The 22,948-nt window shown below is 36.4% G+C and overlaps 4 protein-coding genes across 9 annotated transcripts; 1 reads left to right on the top strand and 3 right to left on the bottom strand.

Annotated features, from left to right (window-relative positions):
- Positions 1-1,635: 1,635 nt before the first annotated feature.
- LOC140990299 (hevamine-A-like) lies at positions 1,636-2,698 on the top strand. The gene has a single exon (XM_073459914.1). It carries the CDS (start codon positions 1,675-1,677, stop codon positions 2,581-2,583), a length of 909 nt encoding a protein of 302 aa, XP_073316015.1. The 5' UTR covers positions 1,636-1,674; the 3' UTR covers positions 2,584-2,698.
- Positions 2,699-3,034: 336 nt separating this feature from the next.
- On the bottom strand, positions 3,035-8,711 carry LOC140990294 (plastidial pyruvate kinase 2-like). 2 transcript variants are annotated; one of them, XM_073459904.1, is made up of 12 exons: positions 8,276-8,711; positions 7,321-7,581; positions 6,538-6,703; positions 5,802-5,936; positions 5,520-5,630; positions 5,332-5,420; positions 4,838-4,900; positions 4,501-4,676; positions 4,277-4,379; positions 4,023-4,171; positions 3,644-3,752; positions 3,035-3,401 (listed from the first exon to the last, which is right to left on the bottom strand). In XM_073459904.1, exons 1-12 carry the CDS (start codon positions 8,516-8,518, stop codon positions 3,294-3,296), a joined length of 1,713 nt encoding a protein of 570 aa, XP_073316005.1. In that variant the 5' UTR covers positions 8,519-8,711; the 3' UTR covers positions 3,035-3,293. The 2 variants fall into 2 exon arrangements, with proteins under 2 accessions (XP_073316005.1, XP_073316006.1); XM_073459905.1 differs by having other exon boundaries at positions 7,321-7,608; positions 8,276-8,701.
- A 427-nt stretch (positions 8,712-9,138) lies between these two features.
- Positions 9,139-15,885, bottom strand: LOC140989764 (uncharacterized). 5 transcript variants are annotated; one of them, XM_073459152.1, is made up of 15 exons: positions 15,317-15,578; positions 15,091-15,212; positions 14,438-14,580; positions 14,144-14,328; positions 13,120-13,175; positions 12,874-12,968; positions 12,281-12,383; positions 12,064-12,158; positions 11,857-11,919; positions 11,071-11,146; positions 10,852-10,960; positions 10,635-10,747; positions 10,273-10,454; positions 9,625-9,733; positions 9,139-9,479 (listed from the first exon to the last, which is right to left on the bottom strand). In XM_073459152.1, the coding sequence occupies exons 1-15, from the start codon at positions 15,351-15,353 to the stop codon at positions 9,345-9,347; spliced, it is 1,623 nt and encodes a 540-aa protein (XP_073315253.1). In that variant the 5' UTR covers positions 15,354-15,578; the 3' UTR covers positions 9,139-9,344. The 5 variants fall into 5 exon arrangements, 4 of the variants coding, with proteins under 4 accessions (XP_073315253.1, XP_073315251.1, XP_073315252.1 ...); XM_073459150.1 differs by having other exon boundaries at positions 9,143-9,479; positions 15,312-15,885; XM_073459151.1 differs by having other exon boundaries at positions 9,147-9,479; positions 10,396-10,454; positions 15,312-15,885.
- Positions 15,886-17,490: 1,605 nt separating this feature from the next.
- Positions 17,491-20,944, bottom strand: LOC140989515 (G-type lectin S-receptor-like serine/threonine-protein kinase At5g24080). The gene is made up of 5 exons (XM_073458725.1): positions 20,563-20,944; positions 19,053-20,401; positions 18,763-18,943; positions 18,222-18,684; positions 17,491-18,000 (listed from the first exon to the last, which is right to left on the bottom strand). Exons 1-5 carry the CDS (start codon positions 20,814-20,816, stop codon positions 17,635-17,637), a joined length of 2,613 nt encoding a protein of 870 aa, XP_073314826.1. The 5' UTR covers positions 20,817-20,944; the 3' UTR covers positions 17,491-17,634.
- Between the last annotated feature and the right edge of the window lie 2,004 nt (positions 20,945-22,948).

Genomic DNA, 22,948 nt, shown 5'->3' with positions numbered 1-22,948 from the left:
CGCTATTAGCGACAGTTTTGAGTTAAACAATCGCCAATAGCGACGGTTTATAAGACCGTCGCCGATTTAGATCGGCGACGGTTTACGCATAACCGTCGCTTGTTGCGACGGTGTAATGATTCCGTCGCTAATAGCAGCGGTTAACAATACCGTCACCGAATATTACGACCGTCGCAAATTGTTGCCAAAGGCTAAATTAGCGACGGTTTTTGTTCATCTATAGCTTAATTTAGGGACGGTTAAACATATAATCGTCCCTAAGAGCGACGGAAACACTGTCGCAAATTGTCTGAACCATTTCCTAACACCTAACATTTTTCATAACACTTGAAATTTTCTCTCTAAAGCGATTTCAGTTTCGATTTAAGATACTTTTTTTTGTTAATTTTTAAGTGTTAGTTAAGATGAATATTGTTATTACAGTGTACGTTTTTTTTAGATTTATTAAATTATAAAAGTAATTTTTTTATTTAAAAAAAAACATTTGCGACATATTGTCTAAACCGTCGCTAAAATTAACGACAATTATATTAAAGCACGGTTTTTTTATAAACTGTCGCTAATTAACGACGGTTTTTTATTAAAAATTGTCGCTAATTAGTGAAGGTGATGATATGAATATCAACGGCGTGCGTAGTCGCGCCACGGATAATAGTATTAACGGCGTGCGTAGCGGATAATTGTATTAAGCACGCCGCGGATAATCTTGAACTTTTAACAGCTTGCAGCTTTGCAGCGTGCAATGTGTGCCGTAGAAAGCGAATTTGCGCGTTGTGAAAAACCATTTTTGTTGTAGTTAACAATTATACTACAATTTCAGAAAAAAAAATACTAGANATTAGAAAAAGTTGATTCCTCAAAAATAATATGCACTCGGTGACAATGTTGACTTACTTTTAAGCTGTGATGAATAGCTGTGTTCTCAAACCACGACTTTTCCACTATTAATTTATGTTTATCTTGCACTCTTTGAATTGGTCAATGCCATAATTATTAATTGAATATTAAAAAATCCATGTACAATTTAATTTGCTAAATATATATAATATATATTTATATAGGTGAATTTCAAATTTATCTCTTGTTAATATATGTAAATATAATGTTATTACGATGAATTTGAAATACACAATTTAATGTTATATCAAATATTTACTCAAATCAAATCATTTATTCTTAATCACATCGTCCAAGCAGAACCTAGATGATTTTGGATCTAACTAAATAAAATCATGATATAAATTAAGGACTCAGAATCAAAAATTTATCTTAAAAGAAAATAGAGTTAATTGGAAAATATTATATACTAGCTAGGTATTAAATGATCAGAGATTAAAACGAATTGGGAGGGAACTGATTAATCAACACAAAGCACATTCCACTAAAGAATTTGTGATTGTGAGTGGGAGTAGTTGACATTTTAGTGTGGGGAGATCGGCTGAGTGCAAGCTTTCAAGATTTTCCTAAGCATCGCGCCACCTTCGACATATTCCAAGTCAATGAATGGGAATTCCCGATTAGTTCAAATTAATATATTTTTTTTGTTTGTTTGGAATTGATCTTTGTTCAAATATTGAACAATAATATCTTAAATTACTTTTATTTTCTCCTCAATTCTTTCTATATAAAGACATGCAAACGCAGTTCAGCATCATCAACGTACACTCGCTACAAATGGCAGGAAAGCTTATATTCATAGCACATCTCCTCCTCCTACCCTTCCTCTCACACACTGCTGCCGCCAACCGCGGCGGAATTGCCGTTTACTGGGGTCAAAACGGCAATGAAGGAACCTTGGCAGCAACCTGCGCCACCGGCAGATTCTCCTACGTCAACATCGCATTCCTCTATATATTCGGGAGTGGCCAATCCCCTCGGCTCAACCTCGCTGGCCACTGCGACCCCTCTATCGCTGGTGCATGCAACTTCGTCAGTGACGGAATCCGCGCCTGCCAGAGGCGGGGCATAAGGGTTTTCCTCACCATCGGCGGAGGCGTCGGGAGTTACTCCCTCTCCTCCAGAGAAGATGCAAGGAATCTCTCCGTTTATCTGTGGCAAACTTTTCTCGGCGGCGGGAGAAGAAACTCCACCTCTAGGCCATTGGGCGACGCTGTTTTGGACGGCATAGACTTGGATATCGAGCTCGGGTCTTCACTGTATTACGACAATCTAGTAAGATATCTGAAATCTTACAGCATATATGGCAGAAGAGTGTTCATAACGGGAGCACCGCAGTGCCCATTTCCCGATAGATTGTTGGGGGCTGCTTTGAACACAAGACTTTTCGATTTTGTGTGGATTCAATTTTACAATAACCCGCCATGCCAGTATTCTTCGGGGAATATTACTAACTTGGTGAATTCTTGGAGGCTCTGGACGAGCTCTGTCAACGCTAGGAGGATATTTTTGGGGCTACCGGCGGCGCCGCAGGCTGCCGGAAGTGGGTTTACCCCGCCGGATGTGCTGACCGGGCAGATTCTGCCATTGATAAAAAGATCACCGAAGTATGGTGGTGTGATGCTGTGGTCAAAATATTGGGATGACCAGAGTGGATACAGTTCCTCTATTCTTGCAAGTGTGTGAATTTGAAGTTAATTAAATGGAAAATAGTTTTTCTCACGTACTTTATAAATTTCAGTATTTTTTTCATTCAGTTTTTAAATTTTAATTTTTATACAATATTTTTAAATTTTCAATTGTTAATGTGTCACAAGAAAATTATGACATGAAATTGAAAAATATCGACGGGATATCGAAAATTGACTTGTCATATATCATGTTAATCATTGAATCAAAATAGTTGAAAATAAAAAATTAGTGTATTAAAACCAAATTTTAAAATTTTAATATCACAAAACTCAAACATAAAGAAATTTGGACAAAAAAAATCATTTTCCTTTAATTAAAAATGTTGGCTTGTGTAATATAATTTATCCTTTCATCGCACTTGAATATTTAAAAGTTGAAACAAACAGACCCTCACCGACTACATTTGCCTAATAGACATGAAATATTTAAAAATTAAAACAAATACTGAGTGAAATCTCCCAGCTCTAAATAAAAATGTTCCAAACTCAATAAATTCATTACAATATATTCTCAACAAATTTCATATTTAAACACGAATAAAAGGTTAAATATCGAGGGTGAAAAAACAGTAGAACAAACTGAATAACTTGTCGCACGATAAGGTTATCGCACCAATGTCTCTTAGCTCGGAGAATGCAACAAGAACCGAATACCGATCAACATAATATAGGCAGGCATAGATCTCCGAATCCTTCCTTCCCCGTCTAAACTTTCCTGACCTGAATATTATGAGTCGATTGGAACCTCCAAATGGGTTGCCTGCCGCTTTGGACAAGAGCGACCGGCTCCCCATCTTTCACCATTCCTTGATTCTATAAGTTGACAAGAAGTCAATTTTGGAAAATTATAGTACCTTTATTCTTCACATGATATATTGCATGAAAGTGTCCACTCTATTATTCTTATCGTACAACCTTCTGATACTTATGTTAACCGGTACGGATCTAGAGTGTTTTTCAAGACATCGAGAACTACTGGGGAACTTACTCGGCCATAGCTCGACTAGTACAAAAGACTAGATGATAGTCAGATGTTAATCGTAATGAAATTTTACCTTTAATAAAGCCAATGCATCGGCAAATGTCTCGTCAGCATCAGCAGAAAACTCCATGTATATAGGGCAGATGCCCTGGTACAAAGCCAGTCTCTGCTGTATTCTCTTCCTGTTGCACGATGACAGGATAGAAATCTATCAATGACTGACTTTTCAGAAGACTCGTGAACTGACACACCAGTGTAACATGTTCAATTACTTTCAGGATATTCATTTTTCGTTAAGTTATTAGATGTATCTTGCAAGTTTTACTTTTGTCGAGATTTTTTATGAGAATGATGCACTTGCTTTTACACTTGAGCTACCACAGTATAATTTCATGCTTTTAAACATTTTTTCTTTCGAAAAAGTAGATGTTGCATGATATTCAAGCACACACTCATTCGTAAAAGCAAATATTGTGCCAGAAGGACGATAATGGCTCAATAGAATTGCCATGAACCCGGTTCTGGTGAAGACGACAATCGAAGTTCCAAGGGTGTTTGACATCATTGTGGCATGGAACGCAAACATTTCGCTCATATGTTTCTGCAGGAACAAAAGCAAACAGTGAATTTTGGTGGCACTAGGTGTTAGCGCAGATGCATCGCGTGGCACGAGGCTGTAAATTCTCGAACCAAAAATTGCCCTGACCTTGAAGGCTTGTCCCAGATTTGGGGGAGTTTGTGCACCAACTATGGTAGCTTCAGTCCTCAAAGAGACTGTGTGCATGACCTTTGCAGCCTTCAGAGGAAACCTTCGATAGAAGTGAAATAAAAATCAGTACAAGTACAATGGTCATGGTACACAAGACACGAGATTACATAAGAAAGGGAAAATTATCAAATACAAAAATCAAAGCAACGATTACTACTTACTTCCCATGTGCAGTTTCTCCAGAAAGCATTACTGCATCAGCGCCTTCTCTAACAGCGATGGCAATATCTGATACCTCTGCTCGGGTAGGCGTGGGATGAACTATCATGCTCTCGAGCATATTTGTAGCCACTATGACCGCTTTTCCCATGCTGCGACATATCCTTATAATCTCTTCCTTCAGGGGATAAATTTACCTTGTAATATGTTAATTGTGTTTGATGACGTTACTGGTACATTAAAATGCTACCATCAATGTCCCCAGCCCCTCTACTTAGTAAAGCAGACTGAGAGACATAAATGCTTTCCTAACCATTGCATGAGTCATGACGTTATTACCTGCAATAGAGGAACCTCTTCGATTGGCAACTCTGCACCGAGATCCCCTCTGGCAACCATAGCCTGAGAAAGAAAACAGAAAGGGCTATCAACTTGCTAGGCCAGGTAAATGCTCAAGAAACTGGGTGGTGATGATTTGAAAACATAACTAATAGTTGATTTTGCTCCAAATAAATACAGCCTCAAAATCCCAAGAGCTGATTCAGTGGTTTCCATGTAGCTGACCACCGGGAGACTAGAAATCCTACCCACACCTAGGTGAGCCACCACTATTCGTTATAAATTGCTCTATTTATGCACTTTCAGAAAATACGAACCAGTTAATGCTACAAGGATTAACTGAATCTCAAATTAATCAAGACTTAAATATGAAAATCACCCAGAAACAAATCAACTTTTTCAGACTGAGGTTTGTTTTTGCTCGAGATTTGAAGCAACTGAAATGCAGCAACAGTTTTCTTTCAAATATGTGATTTAAAAATTCAATTTCTCACCCCGTCAGATGCAGTTATGATCGAATGCAGATTCGGAATGGAATCTGCACTTTCAATTTTGACAATGACATGAATGTCTGCACCACAATCTGCATGGTAAAAGTTAGTGAACTTTATGTTAAAAATACATCAATGAATTCAACAGGCACAAAACAGCTTTTGTAAGCTGCACACAACTTGAAATTTACCTTTCAGATAATTCTTCAATTCATGCACCACAGACGCATCCTTGACAAAGGAAACTGCATAGAAATCAACTTTATTGTCGACTCCAAATTTGATATCGTCCCAGTCCTTTTCTGTGCAAGTTAGGGCCATAAGGTCATTACAATAGCCACCCAGAAAACCAAAAATGGAAAGGCTCCAGTGGTCAAATCAAAATGTTACACCCCACTGCCCCAGCAGCAACATGATTATTGAACATGAACGCTGAGGCCATGCTAAAAATTTGATTGCTGAGAGAGTCAGACCAGTAATGGATGGCAGTGTTGCACTTTTCCCTCTAACATTAAGATGCCTTCGGGATTTGAGCTCTCCTCCGTCGACTACTTCACATTTCACCGAGTCTTCAGTTTTGGATTTTACAGTTAATGACATCATACCACCTACAGGATCAAGAGATAATCAACATTGCAGTGAAGATATATGCAACTTTACAAATGCCTCGAAATGGATACAGCAATTTTTACCCAACTTAATAATCCTGTAAAGGTGAAATCTACTAACAGTACACCACCACCACAAGAAAACAGAATTAATGGGTAAGGAGCACCCAAATGATGTTCAAGACAAGAAAGTTTCTACGTGAGCTTGTGTCGTACAAAATTTCTCAAGTCGATTTTGATAGTCGGGTAAACAGACTAATGACTTAAGAACTACTCCAGAGTTCAAAATCAGACTGGCAAATTCACCACACTAAACTACAGTGGAGCCACACGACCTTACCAAAAGTTGAATAAGTTTGACCCATGTCACGAACTAAGACATATCAAGAGCTATGCTGTTGCACACAGTTCACACCTTCCTATGTGATAGATATTTCAATTTTTCATTGATAAGAGAATTTTAAAAAATCTGAAGGCCACCACAATGTGGTGAAGTGGCACAATCATCTCTCCATTGTGGAAGAAGCAAGGGTTCAAGCCCAGGTGACAACAAAAACTCAATTACCAAGTTGTAATAAAAAAAAATTCCAAAGCATTATACCATCAACAAGAAGCATGTCTCCCACTTCTACATCATTTACAAAATCATCATAGTTGACACTGACACAGTCTGTTGTGCCCACTCCCCTACGAATTGTGAAAGTAAATTCTTGACCACTATTTAATTCAATTGGCTGGGGTAAATCGCCGCTCCTAACCTCAGGACCCTGTGACATCCACATAAAAACATGAGATAACAATAATATTAAATATAAAAATTGCGACACAGACTTACAGTTGTTGCTCTCATAAAGAATATTTCAAAATTTCCTCTTAGATGGCATACCACTACCCTTGCTGTACTTTGTACTATACCTCCTTCAGAATTGATATGCCAAGAGGGGAAAATTTTAATATCTTTGACTATAAATTAATGGCAGTTTCTTTCAGATATGAACATGGCTCGCATTTAATAGCTTCAGAATAACTAAGAGCTCTCAGTTGCTTCAGAATAACTAAGAGCTCTCAGTTAAACAACTATTAATCGTGCTGGAACAAAGAATAGAAAGCGCTGAAACCTAACCTAGTACATAGCTACGCCCTACAATAATGTATTAATTCTAGGTCTGAAAGCCAATACAACTTTCAAATGCATAGCATATTCACCACCAGATACAGTGATGACATTCAGACAAAAACATCCTTTTATATTTAAAAATTTCCGTCAATGAAAATTAACAATAATGATTAATTTGATTGAAGGTATAATAAAGGCTTTGTCAACTTGATAGCCGCTACCAGTACAATAAGAAAATGCCTACGAACCAAAGGATGAAAGCCTTGCCTTGGTGTCAAGCATGATGGCGATAACATTGCCTTTTGTCTGGGCATTATATTCCTTAACCAAGTCTATGACCTTCTGGTGAGATCCATGGTCACCATGAGACATATTAAGACGAGCAACATTCATTCCAGCCTCCGCCAGCTTCCATATCATTTCCTTCGCGTTGGTTGAGGGACCAATTGTGCAAACAATCTTTGTCTTGCGCCTGACCATAGGTTTAGACCACATACCAGCTGATGTGTTCTCAAGTTGCTGAATCTCCTGCATATAATGATTTTTCCCTGATACCTGGTCAATAGATACAACAAGAAAGATAAACTACTTTGTGTTGTACCTCAAGTTTTAGCATTTGATACATTTTTCGTTTATGGATCATCAGAGGTTCAAATAGACTCCACATTAAAAAATAGCACAAGTTCAAACCCAAGTAACTTTAAGTTTCAGAAATAACATGGGAAATTCCAAGCCTAAATAAATTGAAGTAAAGAATAGCCTCAAGATGGGTGTGCTTGTGCATGATATAGATGAGGGTGGAGAACTTAAAAAAAAAAATTCTTCATATTTAAAATATCTAATCCCAAATGAATGCCGCCAACATGGCTAACTATGGTATTACAAAATCAATTTCTTCACATGGAATTACCATCGAGGCCAAAGGGTTACAAGAAATTACAATTCAGAAATAAAGTCACATGCCGAGAAACTGTTTTAAGGTAATTTCAGCTGTCAACGCAGTAGCATTAATGCGATTATGCGCCGATTCTTAAATGTAGAATCACGAAAGAAATCAATTCTCGCAATAATTGCAATCCATCTCATGCTGATGCATGCTTCAAAAAAAATGCGTGGAAGCTCGGTAGCGTCCAACAAAATAGAAGCAAATAAATCTACAAAGACGCATTCACCAGCCCAACACATTTTGAAAATAAAAGAAATCAAATTAAACACACGAAACCTTGACAACGTCTTCAGGAATCACCGGAATGACCTCTGGCTCGGCACTCGAAGATCTGAGAGCAGATACCGGCACGCTGACGTGGATGGCTCCATGGCGGCTGCTCTTCTCAGGTTGAGCCAAAACCTTCAAAGCGAAGCCAGAATACGGCTTGAGCTTCTCAGATCGGCTTTGGACAGATCCAGAGCTAGGACTGGGAGCAAATGCACCATGAATCAACCGCGTCGCCACCACTTGAGCCATGCAGCAGCCAAAAATTCTGAGAGAGATGGAGATGAAGATAGAGCAGTGTGAGAGAGATTCCGAGAGAAGGAGAGGTATAAATGGAGCGAGTGTTGGAGAAATCGCCGAGAAATTTGGAGTATGCGAAGGCTTCTTGTTTGTATCGAAATATGGGAGAGAAAAATGGAGGCTACTCCCTTCGTTCAAAACAGTTGGAGGTTTTTAGAAGAAACGTCTTTGGGCAAAGCGATGTCGTTTTGGGAAGCTAAAGATTTAGTGGGAAAAATGACTGACATGGCATTTGATCATCATCTATTCACCAATAATAAAACGCGTAACAATTGTTTTAAAAACAATTAATTTATCGTTAATTTTTTAGTTTAAAATTATTGAAGTAGCTCGCAAACTCGAATAAGAACCATTAAAATTCAAACTCGTCTCGAGTAAATAGTCGAGTCGAGCTACTCGAACTCAGTCAAACTTAAGTCGAGTTTCGACCTAGTCGTCCTAGTCTCAAACATAATTCAACAACAACAAACAAAATATCCTACATACTTACTCTAAGAATCATTTTCGTTAACACAAACACACATCCAATTGTCACCGATATAAATTTAAAATAATAACAAGAATAACAAATAATATATATATGGTTCTTCAACAAGTACAAATTCTTCATTTTTACAGTACAAATCCTCAGAAACCACTACCCCCTCCCCCACCCAAAAAACACATCTTACGGAAATAAATAACTAAACCATTATGAAGCAAAAGGCTTGCAGATGATTCCAACTCTAAAACCCGGCAAAATAAACATGCACCACAAGAACACAAGACATGAGGATGCTCATGATATAGATGCGACTCGAACCGAGTGATCAGCCGATCCTGTCAAGAAGATTGGCAAAGTTGGATGCCAATCTACTGTTGTGATTGATCCACGATGAGGAAGTGTTCTCATGCCACTTCTATTACATCGGACCTGTCAAAGAAGGGAAGAAAAACAAGTTGGTTTCACTAATTTAGCGACGTATCCATAACACTTTATACAAGCCTCCAAATTATCAAGAACATGCTGGAAAAAAAGGTCGAGAATCCAAGAGAACGGGGAGTCCCTTATCAGTTACCTGGTATATAGGTGCTCTTCTTGAACCAGATGTCACCAGAAGCTTTCTCCCGTTAGCATCTAAAGCTATTTCATGTCTGTAGAGAGATGAGTTCCCAGGGTTGCAAAACCTAAATCAGACAAGTGACTAATGTTAACTAACACATCATCCGTAAACTTGGATTATATTCCACAAATATAAAAAAAATGGAAAAATCTGTAGAACATTAAAAGAAGAAAGAAGAACAAACTTTCTAATAGCACGATGAAACCCATGTTATATTATCTTAAACGAGTAAAAGTACAAGGATAATGGGGCCTTATGATAATTTTGAAACAACGAGGACCGAATTTTTTGGGGATAATGTAATGCAGATGTCAAAGAGTTCGGCTGACTTTGTCGGATAGCAGTAGGAATGCAAGAAGAGAGCAAAGACCATTGTTCTGTGGTTTGTATGGTCATATTAATTCTTGGTATTTTCTAATAAAATTCATGAAAATCTTCTTCCCCGTCGTTGCTCACACAAAAACTAAAAAAAACTGAAGGACGAAGAAAGAAAGAAAGAAAGAAAGAAAGAAAGAACAACACAGGTGAATGTTGTTCATGTCCAAGAGGAAGCAAACCCAAAAATATAAATTGACATAGTGTCACAGCATGGTTGCACCTAACCTGTAAGTCACTAGGCACAAAATTTCTGCAGCTCTAATTGAGAACCCGTGAACATATGCGAGTGACAATGAAAATGCAAAATCGGAGGACATAACAAGAATATGACATTCAGTAACCTCACACCTGCTGCAATTTCTTGACCACATGATTTTTCCTTGATTGTGCAAGCTCCATTCAAATATCTGGTGTCAAGTTTCAAGTTAGATTCTAGAAACTCAGTAGAACAGAACCTCTTTCATTGACCATGAGGAAAAAAATACATTAACGATTTAAGAGTGTTTTAAGATTTTGGAAAAGCTAACTACTCAAATGTGTTATGCATGTGATTGAGCAGGATAACCAAGAGAATATGAAATACTTGCATTTCCATCAGTGCCAAAGCTGAAAATGCTAGTCTCATCAGGCCCAAAAATAATAGAGTTGATAGCACAATCATGAGCAGGCCATCCAGTAACTTGCTGGCCAGCAGACATGTCTTCCTCCAGTTAAAGTGTGTGTATTTGCTACTTTCATGACAAATTGAAATCTACGACTAGAGTGACACTAGTTATTTATTTTCAAAATGTGGAAAAAGGATACCAAACATATGGATCATTCCATCAGTTGCAGCAGCTGCTAAAAGCTTTCCATTGTGATTGAAACTCAAAGAAGTAATTGCTGGCGGATCTTTACCAAGAGGAAGGACTGCCTTTGATGAAGATGAAAAAAGTAAGGTGATTCTCATTTAGAAGAGAAAAAATTGGTGTAAAATGAATTTGAGATCACAAAAATAAATCTAGAAGACAGATATTTACATACCATAGATTTCCATGTCCTCATGTTCCACACAGTTAATGAAGCAAATCCCAAGCGATTGACATAGCCTGTGCCTTGCCTACAAATATTACACGACCAAATGTATGATATTCAGAGCAGAATTAATTTTTTCCATGATATAAACGGTCTACAGATTTTTTCCATCACTATTAGAAGTAGAAAAATAGATCAAAGATCATGTAAATAATTTTTCTAGAGAATAACAAAGTTGTAACAAATTTTATAAAGAACAAAAAAAGTCGTGTTTCCATCTCCACGTATACTTTATAACACATCATACATGTTAAGAAATAAATGTTAACAGTTGTGAATTTGAAAGGTATCATTTCCTCAGTTAGAATAACAGACTGGTCATGAATACGTTGCTACAAAACAGTCAAACTCTATTTCCTTGGGAACAAGATCATTGTGGAGGTAGTCATTTACTTGTCTTACATTTATTTAGTTCAAGCTCAAACAGCTTAAATATTTTCTCGCTATTCCGTAGCAATATTATCATCAAATGCCAATGAGAAAAAATTGGTTCACGTCTTTTCAGTTTGGAAACTACTGTCTAGCATTCAACACCAATCCTTCATTACCAAGCATGAAATATTTAGGGCCATAGCTCGAACTTGTTCTTGACAAAATCAAATGCTATAGGTGTTTTTGGGAAGAGCAAACAGCAAGCTAAAACATTACAAACACCCTGAAGCTCCACTGGCACACACAACCACCACCACACGCTTGACAGCGCAAAAGGTATACAAAATCACAGGTGTCAAGCACCTAGTGGAAGCTGCTGCCGAAACAAAAATAGGCTCCACAGGGCTGCATTTCAGATCCAGAATGCTGGTCAACAGAAAACATGAGAGAGCAATAAGATGAAATGAAAATTATAGCTATAGTTTCAAGAATATTGAACTAATGAAACAAGGTTCGGGAGATAACGGAAAAGGGAAAAAGACAATGGGCTGACATATGAGCTAACTGAACCTGGGGTATGCTTCAGTTGAGTTGAGATCGCAAACAACGCGCTTAGCATCTATATTCCACACTTTAATGCCTCCATTAGAAGTGCCTATCAGTAGCTTTAGTCAAATAGACAATAATAGGGCATCAAAAGACCAGTCTTCATTACCACAAATAATTCACAACAGGAAAAAAATAATTCCAGATATATGTTCTGTAAATATAAAGCCCAGTGGCATACCAAGCGGTCAGATTTGCAGTCCCACTCAAGGGACATGATTTCAGCTCCACAATAAATGGTAGCATTTCTAGATGTTGGTGCTGATGAATCATACGTCCATATCCTTCATCAAACAACATTCATTAAAGAAAAGCCGTATTGAGGCCAAATATAGACAGTATATCAAAAGGTAAGCCAAGAATTTAAACCCTAGCGTAATCAACTTTGTTCTCTTTTCCAGCCCCTTTCCCTATATACAACGTCCTTCGGTATATCCATTATTTTTGTTCCGATGTGTTTTGCATATTTGTCCAAGATCAAACTCAAGAACAAAGCCCAAATTAACTCTGATGCTTGTTTGAGATAAAATGAAGTTTAAATTTTTAAAAAAAATTACAACAAAATTACAAAAATTTTAACAAATAGGCAAGACAAGTACAAAATAAAGAACAAACAATCTATCAGAGAAAGCATATTTATATGTGGCTCTAGTATCCATTGACACTGAAGGATTGTTGCAAAGCAGCCTTTCAAGAGTTCAGATAAGCAACTATTAATTGCACACAGCATATACAGACAAAAAGAATGTAAGAAAATATTATTACGGCAACTACCTGACTGTGCCATCAATAGAAGCACTAGCAATATTATCACCGGAGGCAGAAAAGCGACAACAGCTGATTGGACTTGTGTGCCCCAAGAATGTATCCTACGAAAGAATAGTGTAAAGCGTGTTAATTTAAGATATGGGAGAAAAATCAGCAAGTTTTAAAGATAAGGAAATGTGCACAAGGTTTTGAATTTTTTTTATGAAAAAGAAAAAGGCCAACAACGTGCAATTTATTTCAAAAAAATTTTACCTGAAATACCGTTTTTACTTCTGGAAAATCTTCTTCAATCTGCAGATCCCCACTTCCTGACCAGGTATTATTAAACAAAACATCAGGATGAAGAGTGAAAGTTGACACATCAGTAAAGTCATCTTGTTCAGAACACACGTACAATTCAACACCACGTAAAGTTAAATCCAAATGCTTCATTAGACAACCTCGTAGTTTACACCTAAGAATATATAACATACATTGTTTGACACCTGGACGGATTTAATCAACTCCAAGCTAATATGAATTCATTTTTTTTATAAGAAATATTTATTGACGATTAAAAATGATGTACCATCAAGAGGATAAACCATCATCTCAATACAATAGCAAGCATTCCATTGTCGTACAAATTTCATTCTGAGACGTGACACACTGACACTTGTGATGTTCCTAGATCTTGATTTAAACCAACATGAACACTCCAATTAAGATTGCCTTAAATGGGGTTCCTTAAATAAAGAGTAAAAATTTCCCTCTCTTGCACTTGCTAGAAAAACTAGCCCGCATTATTTTCTGAGTTTTACCTGTGTTCCACACTTGTAACCTTTTATAACAAGGATCCCAAACATGTGGTCAATCACACACAAATTAGTATTTTTTGGCCAAACCCAATTAACACCAAATTCCATCAAGCTCTACGGCCAAATACCTGGTGAAGCTACAAGAGAGGAGGTCTCCAGATTTTTCATAAGTTTTATAGTGCACGTAAGAATTGAAGAATAACACCCTCAAGGGCTTGTCTATGTGATACATCACAAACACTCAATTTATAAAGCAATAAAATCCAATTAAATACTTGGACATGATGGCCGATGGGCATCTTATATTTGAAAAGGAGAAGAATTCTTATCGGGGGAGATAGGGTTTTCGATCAAAAAATTATAGAAAGAAATGGAACCAAGCTCTCTAGAATCCAAACTCATTGGTCATGAAGATGTTTGAAATTGAACAATTGTGATATGTAGATGATTTAAATAAGCAGAATATATACAAAACTTACCAACAAGGACTGTTTCGCCAGTATCACCACTACTATTCTCATCAGCGTGATTATTCAACTTAGCCCCTGCATCCAGAGATTCCATAACTTGAAGATTGCCCTCAGACAAATATGGTTCTTTTTCTACCATGTGAGAAATTGAGTGCACTTGATCTTCATATGAAATACTAGCTTCTTCAGGACCACTAAAATAATAAAAAAGACATCAGTTATTGATGACTATATATACAGCAAACTCCCCTTTTCCTAGAGACGTTAAAAAATGTTGGCGCAAAATAAAAATATAGAAGATACCTCCTTGACTGTGACAAAAGCGCGTCTTTTTCTTTTATCAAAGTCTGAAGTTGGGATAATTTAAGACTAAGTTGCTTAATTTCTTTCTTGAGACGGTTCACGGTATCCCTTTCAGAACTTAGCTTCAATAAGGCTGGGATTCGTGGATACGATAAGGAAAAATAAAAATCATACTTTATAGCAATGAAATACCACTCAGAGAAATTAAGTCTCCCATTGCTAGGTAAGTGGTTAAAAATACATTAAGGAAACGTTAAACTGCATAAACCATAACTTTTTCACAATTTAATAGCACATCAAGAAGCTGGATAACACATTATTATTGTGACATCAAATGAAGGAAAAAGGAATGATTCTCCAGTAAAACAAATAAAATACATTATGGACAAGTAAAGTTTTTTTTATAAATTCTACTTTCACTTAACATCATCACAATGTGAACCCATAAACTAAATGGAGAAAGCTTGATTAATATAATTTTGGGTTGCATTAGAGTAGGTGTAAAATTAAAAAAACAATTTATCTGAGGAAACCGATCCCCTATCTACTTTGGGACTTCACATTTACTTCGAGGACATGTGGATAAATGAATAGAAGTTTTTACTGGTCATTCAGACCGACAATAAAAGAACTTTACTTCATAGAAGGATATGAGAACCATTGAAAATTTCACTCAAGAAATTCCTGACAGAAAGATGTAATGCGCGGAACCACTCCTCAGAGAAGTACACGCGAAATTGAGGTTCCAAGTGCGGCTTCTGAAGGTATGGAATTGCTGCAAGAAATCAAAAAATATAAAAATTAAAAAACTAAACAGAAAGAGAACTGGAGACATTTGAATTAAGCTATATTGATACAGAAACAGGGTACAGACCGAACCACGAAATCCAGCTTTCGTCTCTGTGCAGCAAATCATTTCCAAAGACCCCGAAAAAATCCAACACTTTGTCTTTTCTCGCACATTTTAATGCATTAACAATGTAATAACGCAGAATCGACTCATCCAATTTGGAAATCGTAGCAATCCACGACGAATCTGAATATGAAAAGCACTTCTTGAAAAAGCCAAGTAAATCTATCAACTTCTCAGCCTCGAATTTGGGGATGTAAACCGAGAAAATCAGGTCTAGAATCTTATCCACTTGAAACCCCTTGCCGATATCAGTGGATAACTCCCTCTCCAAACACTGTAAAGTACTCGTAAATCCTCTAAACACGAGAAATTCTCTCACAAGTTCCTCTGCGAACTTCATTTTCTCCATTCTATTCCCCGAATGCGAGTGAAATTCCAATCAAAAGTTTGTTACACCCGGAGAATTGATTCTTGATTTATTATTTCAGAGATTCTTTATTAGTTTGTCTCGACTTGAACTGCAACCCACACATCGATATCTAGTCGTTTGTAGGTTATATATATAGGTTTTCAAAATTCAACCTAAAAAATGATTTCCGAGATTTTCTTAGTATACACAAAAAATAACGATTATAAATTATCACATAATAAAAAAAAACACCATACATGTACCGAGAGAGTCTTACGTGTCTATTTTCGTTGGATGAATCGACTCGATCTATATCTATCATAAAAAGTTATATATTTTTTTAGCATAAATTGAGTTGAGTCGAATCAAATATCATTCTCACAATAATTTTTTGACGAAAAACATTCGGTTTCAAATAACATGCGATAGGACGTCTTGTATTCAAATATCCCGACTGAATTTTTGGATATTGGTTAGTTGAGAATTCAGTATAAATTCGATCACAATGTGTATGTCCAAATATATTAACTCATAGAGAAACCCTTTTGTTTACAAGATCCATGCAACCCTAATTTCCACCACTTTGATCACACAAAACCAGTCTACATGAAAGCAGAATCACAGACGTGAAGATGATCAGAACCACCATAATCAATCCAATGCAAATCTTCCGCCCAAGCAGCTGGAATGCATCAGGTTTCAACATCTTATCATCCGTTTCCACATCAATTTTCGACGAATGATTACTCCTCTCTCTGGAAATCTGCGCATATATTCGCTGTTGCTCGATCAAGTTCACGTCGGAGAAGTACTGAATTCTGTAGCATCTTTTCACGGTCTCGACGAACAAGATGAAGTAAATGACGGCGACAAGTAGGGAGAGTGTGAACGGAAGCCACCAGTTTTTGCATTTGACGTTGGAGGAATTTTGGGAAATGGAAGAAAGGATCAAGATTTGGATGACCAGGTACGATATTGTCGATATGTGTGCCTTTTTTACGTGGTATCGAAGTCGCTTCTCTTGCTTATCAAATATGCGTCCGAGTTCTTTGTATTTTTGCTTCAGATCTTTGGGATCCATTTGTGGGAAAATTCCATTTCCTTATACGTGCATAATTTATACTTGGATTTCTTGAGAAGAGTGACGCGCAAATCAATCTAGGAAACATCAGGGAATTTCCTCGTATTTTGATTTGCTTGGAAATTAACAATTTCTTCGCAATTGGAATTAATACAAATGCACTGGATTACATTTACTCGTGACTTACTTTGCTAAGCAATTAAGAATTTCTTCGTAATTTCAGCTCTCATTCCTCGATGTTTAGGTTTTAATTTCGTGTTAGTTACTTTAAAGGACTTGGCTGGGTTTTATATAATGGAAAGATAGCGTGTAATTTCTGTCCATTATCTTATAGTTTCGGAAAGATTTCTTTTTTAACAAGTTAAGTCAAGTGTAGTTGTTTTTTAGTTTTGGGGTTTTTTAAATAAATATTACAAATAAAAAAAATATTTGAAGAAATATTTTCTTCCATCATGTTACAAAGGTTTGTCGTCCATTTTTCTATTTTCTAGTTCATCTGGTTTAGATAAAATGATAATTTTTACTACAAAATTTAAAGATTATAAATAAATCGTTCAGTTAAAATCTATTTCTTGTTATGTGAATATTCATAAATTGTATGAATTTTATTAATTTTATTATTTTAGATTTTAATATGTTGACACGATTTATCATTTTTATATCTTATTACTCATGCAGTAAGCTAAAACAAAGAACTCGTAGGTTTTGATTCTGTGTTATATTTAAAAAGGAAGAAGACTTCATTGACAACAGTATATGGCATCTATTTAAATCCCATCTAGAAACAAACTAATACACAAATAATCAACTACTTTGCACGGATGCTAACAAAAAATTGTGCAATATGTATTTGGTTATCTTGGTGAGAAGGTGGAATGACTACATGTCGCGCGAGACGATGGATGAGTGGTGGTGGTCGTGATCGTGGTCGTGGTGGCGGTTGTGAAGGAACTCCCTTGATTGAGTTCTCTTCTCATGGCTCTGTGCACGTGATCCAAACCTTCCTCAAGAAGCTCCGACACTGCATGTGGCATTGGTGGCATGTTAACGTGGATGGATCCTTCTAACATCGTCACCACCTCCCCCATAGTTGGCCTCATGTTGATCTCATCCTGGATGCACCAGAAAGCAATTTTTAAAGCCCTGACAAGCTCTTCTTCCTCCACTGATCCTTCAAGCCTTCTGTCTGCGACTTTTAAGGGTGTTCCATTCGTAATCGCCTACACAGATTAACATTCATTGATCAGTAATATGTAACTACTCTTGGGCTAAAACATCTAGTGTGTTGAGACTAGAGCTCCTTTGTTGATGGAGCCTAATATTGTGCCACTTGAGCTGTTGAGCAATTGCTAGTCATTCGAAAAACTGGCTACTTGAAATAGATAACAAGTTCTACCTCAATAATCATGTTGAAGTCAAATGTTTAAGCAGAGAGAAATACCTTGAAAGCCCATCCAGGATAAAAGAAGTCATCAACATCCAAAGACATGTCTAGATTTCTTCTTCCGCCAATTATCTCTAAAAGAAGCATCCCATAACTGTAAACATCGGCCTTTACAGTGATTGGACGATTACTGACCCATTCCGGGGCCAAGTAACCTCTGGTCCCTCTCACCATTGTGACCACATGTGAATGCTCTCTGCCCATCAATTTTGCTAGTCCGAAATCTGATACTTTTGGACAAAAATCCTCATCTAACAGAATGTTTTCTGGCTTGATGTCGCAGTGTATTATCCTGTCACGACATTGCTCGTGAAAATATGCAATCCCTTTTGCAGTGCCAATAGCTACCTGATAACGAGTTGGCCAATCAAGTAGTCTGTCCTGTGTCTCTCGAAAATTATGCGAATGGAATATCCACTTGTCCAACGACCCATTTTTCATGAACTCGTAAACTAGAAGCCTGCGGAGTCAAATTTTCACAACAAGATTGAGAAATGTGTCGCAATATCTTGCAAATATACAGAGTTACCATACACACCTTTGTTTCCCCTCAGAGCAATATCCACGTAAACGAACCAAGTTCATATGATACATGGAGCCAATTGTATTTACCTCAGTGATAAACTCTTTCTCTCCATGGGGTAAGATCTTGTCGAGCTTTTTCACAGCAACTGGTGTTCCGTCGCTGAGGCTTCCCTTGTACACACTGCCAAATCCACCTGCCAAACAACAATTGATTGCATGAAAATTTCGAACCCCTGAATTGTAAAATTCTTCATTTCAACTCTTTTCAGTATTAAAAAAAATATATGTTTTGATTATCATTACCTGTTCCCAGCAATTCGGAAAAATTTGCAGTCCTGCTCTGTAAATCTCTGTAACTAAAACCAACCGGACCTCCTGATAAAATTAAAGAAGTATCAAGGGCTTTCTTTAAAGTTCTCTTTCTACGAACAATTGTGTACAATAAGCAATAGAGCAGAACTATCATAACTGTAATGCTCAGGACAATAGGAAGCACCAGGGTTTTTTTCTTCTTGTTGCTCAATCCACGTGGCGAGTCAGTGCCAACATCGGTAGTTGAAGAGCCATTGGGTTCAACTTTCACAAATAGAGTTGAACCAGGATCCTGGTATCCTCCAAACTCCAAGCTTCTTAAAAGCCAACAATATGGTTTTTCCTCATTTAGCCCATAAACTGAGGCAACGCATTCACAGTCTGATAAGCAGACATCACCACACTTGGCTTCCGACTCAATATCGCTATAATTCGCTATGACTGATGAATCTGAGTAGAAATAATTGGTTTGTTGAACCGTTTCAATCTTGAACAGGGATGATAAATTCCCACGATGAGGGCTACATTTCCCTGTCAACGATGAGTTTCCCGAGCAATTATCATCGTTGTTCACTTTGAAAGTCCCTGGCAAGCATATGCAAGAAGCATTAGACTTACTTATTCCTAGATTGCATATCCCATTGCCGCAAATACCAGCAATCTCACATGGCGTTGAGACAGCTGCCCATTCTGAAACCCATTGTCTTGACCCATTGACATCATTGTCCCATCGATATATGCGCAGATTACCATTAGCCTCGAGAATTAATCTTCTAAGAACTAAAGGAGCACTTGATTGATTCCTAGCCAAGGATAACGTACCATTGTCATTCTCATTCTTGTACACATACACTGCTCCTTCGGACGAGGACCCATAGATTATCCCGAAACTCCCTCCTTCATCTAAAACTGCCGTGACCTCCCCCGTTACATTTGATACATTAGGTCCTGGCCAATAAGAGTAGTTTGCATATGATTCCAGAGAAGGTTCATACCCCTCAGGTACATTATAGGTCAGCGCCAAATTTAGAGAATTAGGCTGCTGTAACATTTTCATTGTATAGAATCCACCGTGTGCCGGTGATCTTGAAGACTTGAGCTCTAGAGAAACTGTCAAAGGTTGTCCTGGTAACAGTGTATCAGAGGGATGTGAAAAGCTTTGCCAGATAATACGTTGATTTGTTCCATACAGAATGAAGTTGCCGTTTTCAGACATGACTGCTGTTTCAACACCGGAATTGGATGTATTCGATGTCCAGACCGCAGTTCCTCTGTCGTTAAGCACGAGATTGCCACTGCGGTCGAAATCAAAGATTGCGTCTTCGCTGACTGGATTATTTCTATCAAAGTGATTGAGAAAAAAACAACATAAAAAATTATTTATATCCGTTACAACTTTAGTGTACAAGAATTTTTATTGAAATTCACGTGAGATGTACATACAACTGGGCTTAGTTTGTTCATTGACACAAGAAATAACATCAATAATAGGACGACTTACGCATTAGCTGACCAAACAAGAGTCCGATCTCCAGGAAGCTGTTGAAACCATATTCCCAATTCAAATTCGTCGTTCATTGAATCCACTGGGGTAAACCCGAAAGCAAAACTCCGATTATCAGATATCCATGCTCCGTTCTGACTCGTAAATAATCTGGAACCCGGGGCAACCGGGCCAGCTGAATTGGACCCGAAAAGCTCTCCTAGAAATATAACACAGTATATAAAGGAGATACAAAAGGAATACTGTGCCATTGATTTTGAGGCGCGAGAATTATTCTTTCATTTTTTTTTACGAATGATCGGAGGGAAATAATCATACTTGTTTTATTAACATTTTTGTGCGGGAAATCAAAGCGTAGTAAAAGGAAAGGTTTGCTGCGGTGGGTGGCCTGCAACGTTGAAAATCTCACCAAAATAACGTGGACACGTCACTTCATATGTAGCATAGACTCTCCATTATCACGCTTTTCTTGAATTTTGTACATATATTTTTTTTTTACTTAACAATTAAAACTATAAACAATATTTTTATAAATCATTAAATTATAATATAAAACGATTTACACGGTGTGTGTTTGAGGAAAATTTGTAAAATAACTTTGGTCGATTATTTATTTAAGAAAATGACATTCTTAATTATAGTTATTTTCTTAAATAAATAATTGATGAAAGTTAATAAACAAAATATCATTTGTGTTTTTAGGTTGGTCGGCTGTAATCGAGGAATGGATTGTGGCCACGTGTTTAATTGTTGAAGTATATGTTTTCATTTTCAAAACTACATAAATAGCAAACTTTTAGTTATGATTTTCACACTTGCCAGTTCTGCATATATTGGGTTTGTAATTGTGAATGAATTCCATAATTTGTGACGTAATGATGACTTAATGATACTGTAGCATTTTTAGGGATATTTTTGAATATCCAAGGATTAATTTATTGTTTCTCTCCAAATATTAACAAAATTATATGTCTACAAAAATTTACAAAGAAAAGGAAGCAAAATATCGAGTAACTAGCTACCTATTTAATCACAAATTTAACGATTTGGGGCTTCAATTCGATACATTTGTCATAATCCTAGTCTCTCAAAATTGAGAACTAATGCAATTTATTTTTTAAGATTGGGAAGTTTGTCAAACAAAAATTAAAGCAAAGATTTGTGTACGTGTGATTGTTAGAGAGGAGTCAAATTTTCAAAGGAAATCAATTAATGATTGCGCTTCGAAAGTCCTAAATTTAGGTCATTATATTATTATTATCTCATCCCTTATTGATATATTTTATCACTTAAGACGGAATACTGCTTGTATCTTCTCATAATTAAAATTTCATCAATTTTAAATACTAATATTCAATTATGTTTGTGAATTCTGCGTGCATTTAGGGGTGTGCAATCGGTCTATTCGGTTACCGACCGAACTGAATAGACCTACAACCGATTTAACCGATTTAATTTTCGAATAACCGAACTGATCAAAATATTCGTAGAAACCAAATTAACCGAACCGATTTTCAAATCGGCTATTTCGGTTATCGACCGAAATAACCGATATTTTTTAAAATATGCGAATTTTAACACATAAAAAAAAAACAATGGAGAGCTTATAAATAACTAGAAACATTGAACAAAAAAAATTGAAGATAAAATCATTGGATGAATGAGCTTCCTTCTAATGCATGAAAAGTTGAGTTTCTTTCTAATGTATTTTTAATGCCCATATACAATTTAAATTAATATATATACTAATTTGGTTAATTCGGTTTAACCGAATTTTTCAAATCGAAATAGAAACTGAATCGAACCGAATTAACCGATTTTTTAAAATTTCAAAACCGAACTTCCGAATTAACTGAACCGATTTTTCTAAATAATTCGGTTCGGTCGGTTAATTCGATTTAACCGAAATTTTGCACACCCCTATGTGCATTGGTGTAAGAAAAATATTGGATGTTAATTTTCCTTAAAAGGGGATTTTCTTAGTACTATTTTTGCACACGTGTGTTTAAAATATTGGATATAATGTAAGTTTATATATATATTTTTTTTAATTCACACTATAAATTGAAAAAATATATATTTTAAAAACATCTATATAACGAAGTGGAATAAAATAAAATAATAAACGATATAGATTACTTTAAATTATTTTTAAATAATTATTTATTTTCATTCCTTTAAATATAGGAGATGAAGTTTAAAAATAACGAGACCATTCACCATCTACACCAAAATTAATCAGCCTCTCGCCTAATAAATGGAGAGAATAAAAAAAATTATTTATTTATTTTAAAACTTGGAATTTCTCTTGGCTTCAATCTCCACATTAATTAATTTGAAAAAATATAACAAAATTTTTAATTTGATTCTTATGATATTTTTT

Source organism: Primulina huaijiensis, chromosome 12 (genome assembly GCF_012295235.1).
Source record: "Primulina huaijiensis isolate GDHJ02 chromosome 12, ASM1229523v2, whole genome shotgun sequence".
In the NCBI taxonomy this organism is placed as follows: domain Eukaryota; kingdom Viridiplantae; phylum Streptophyta; class Magnoliopsida; order Lamiales; family Gesneriaceae; genus Primulina; species Primulina huaijiensis.
Note: the sequence above shows the minus strand (reverse complement) of the source record. Positions and strands in the feature narration are given on the sequence as shown.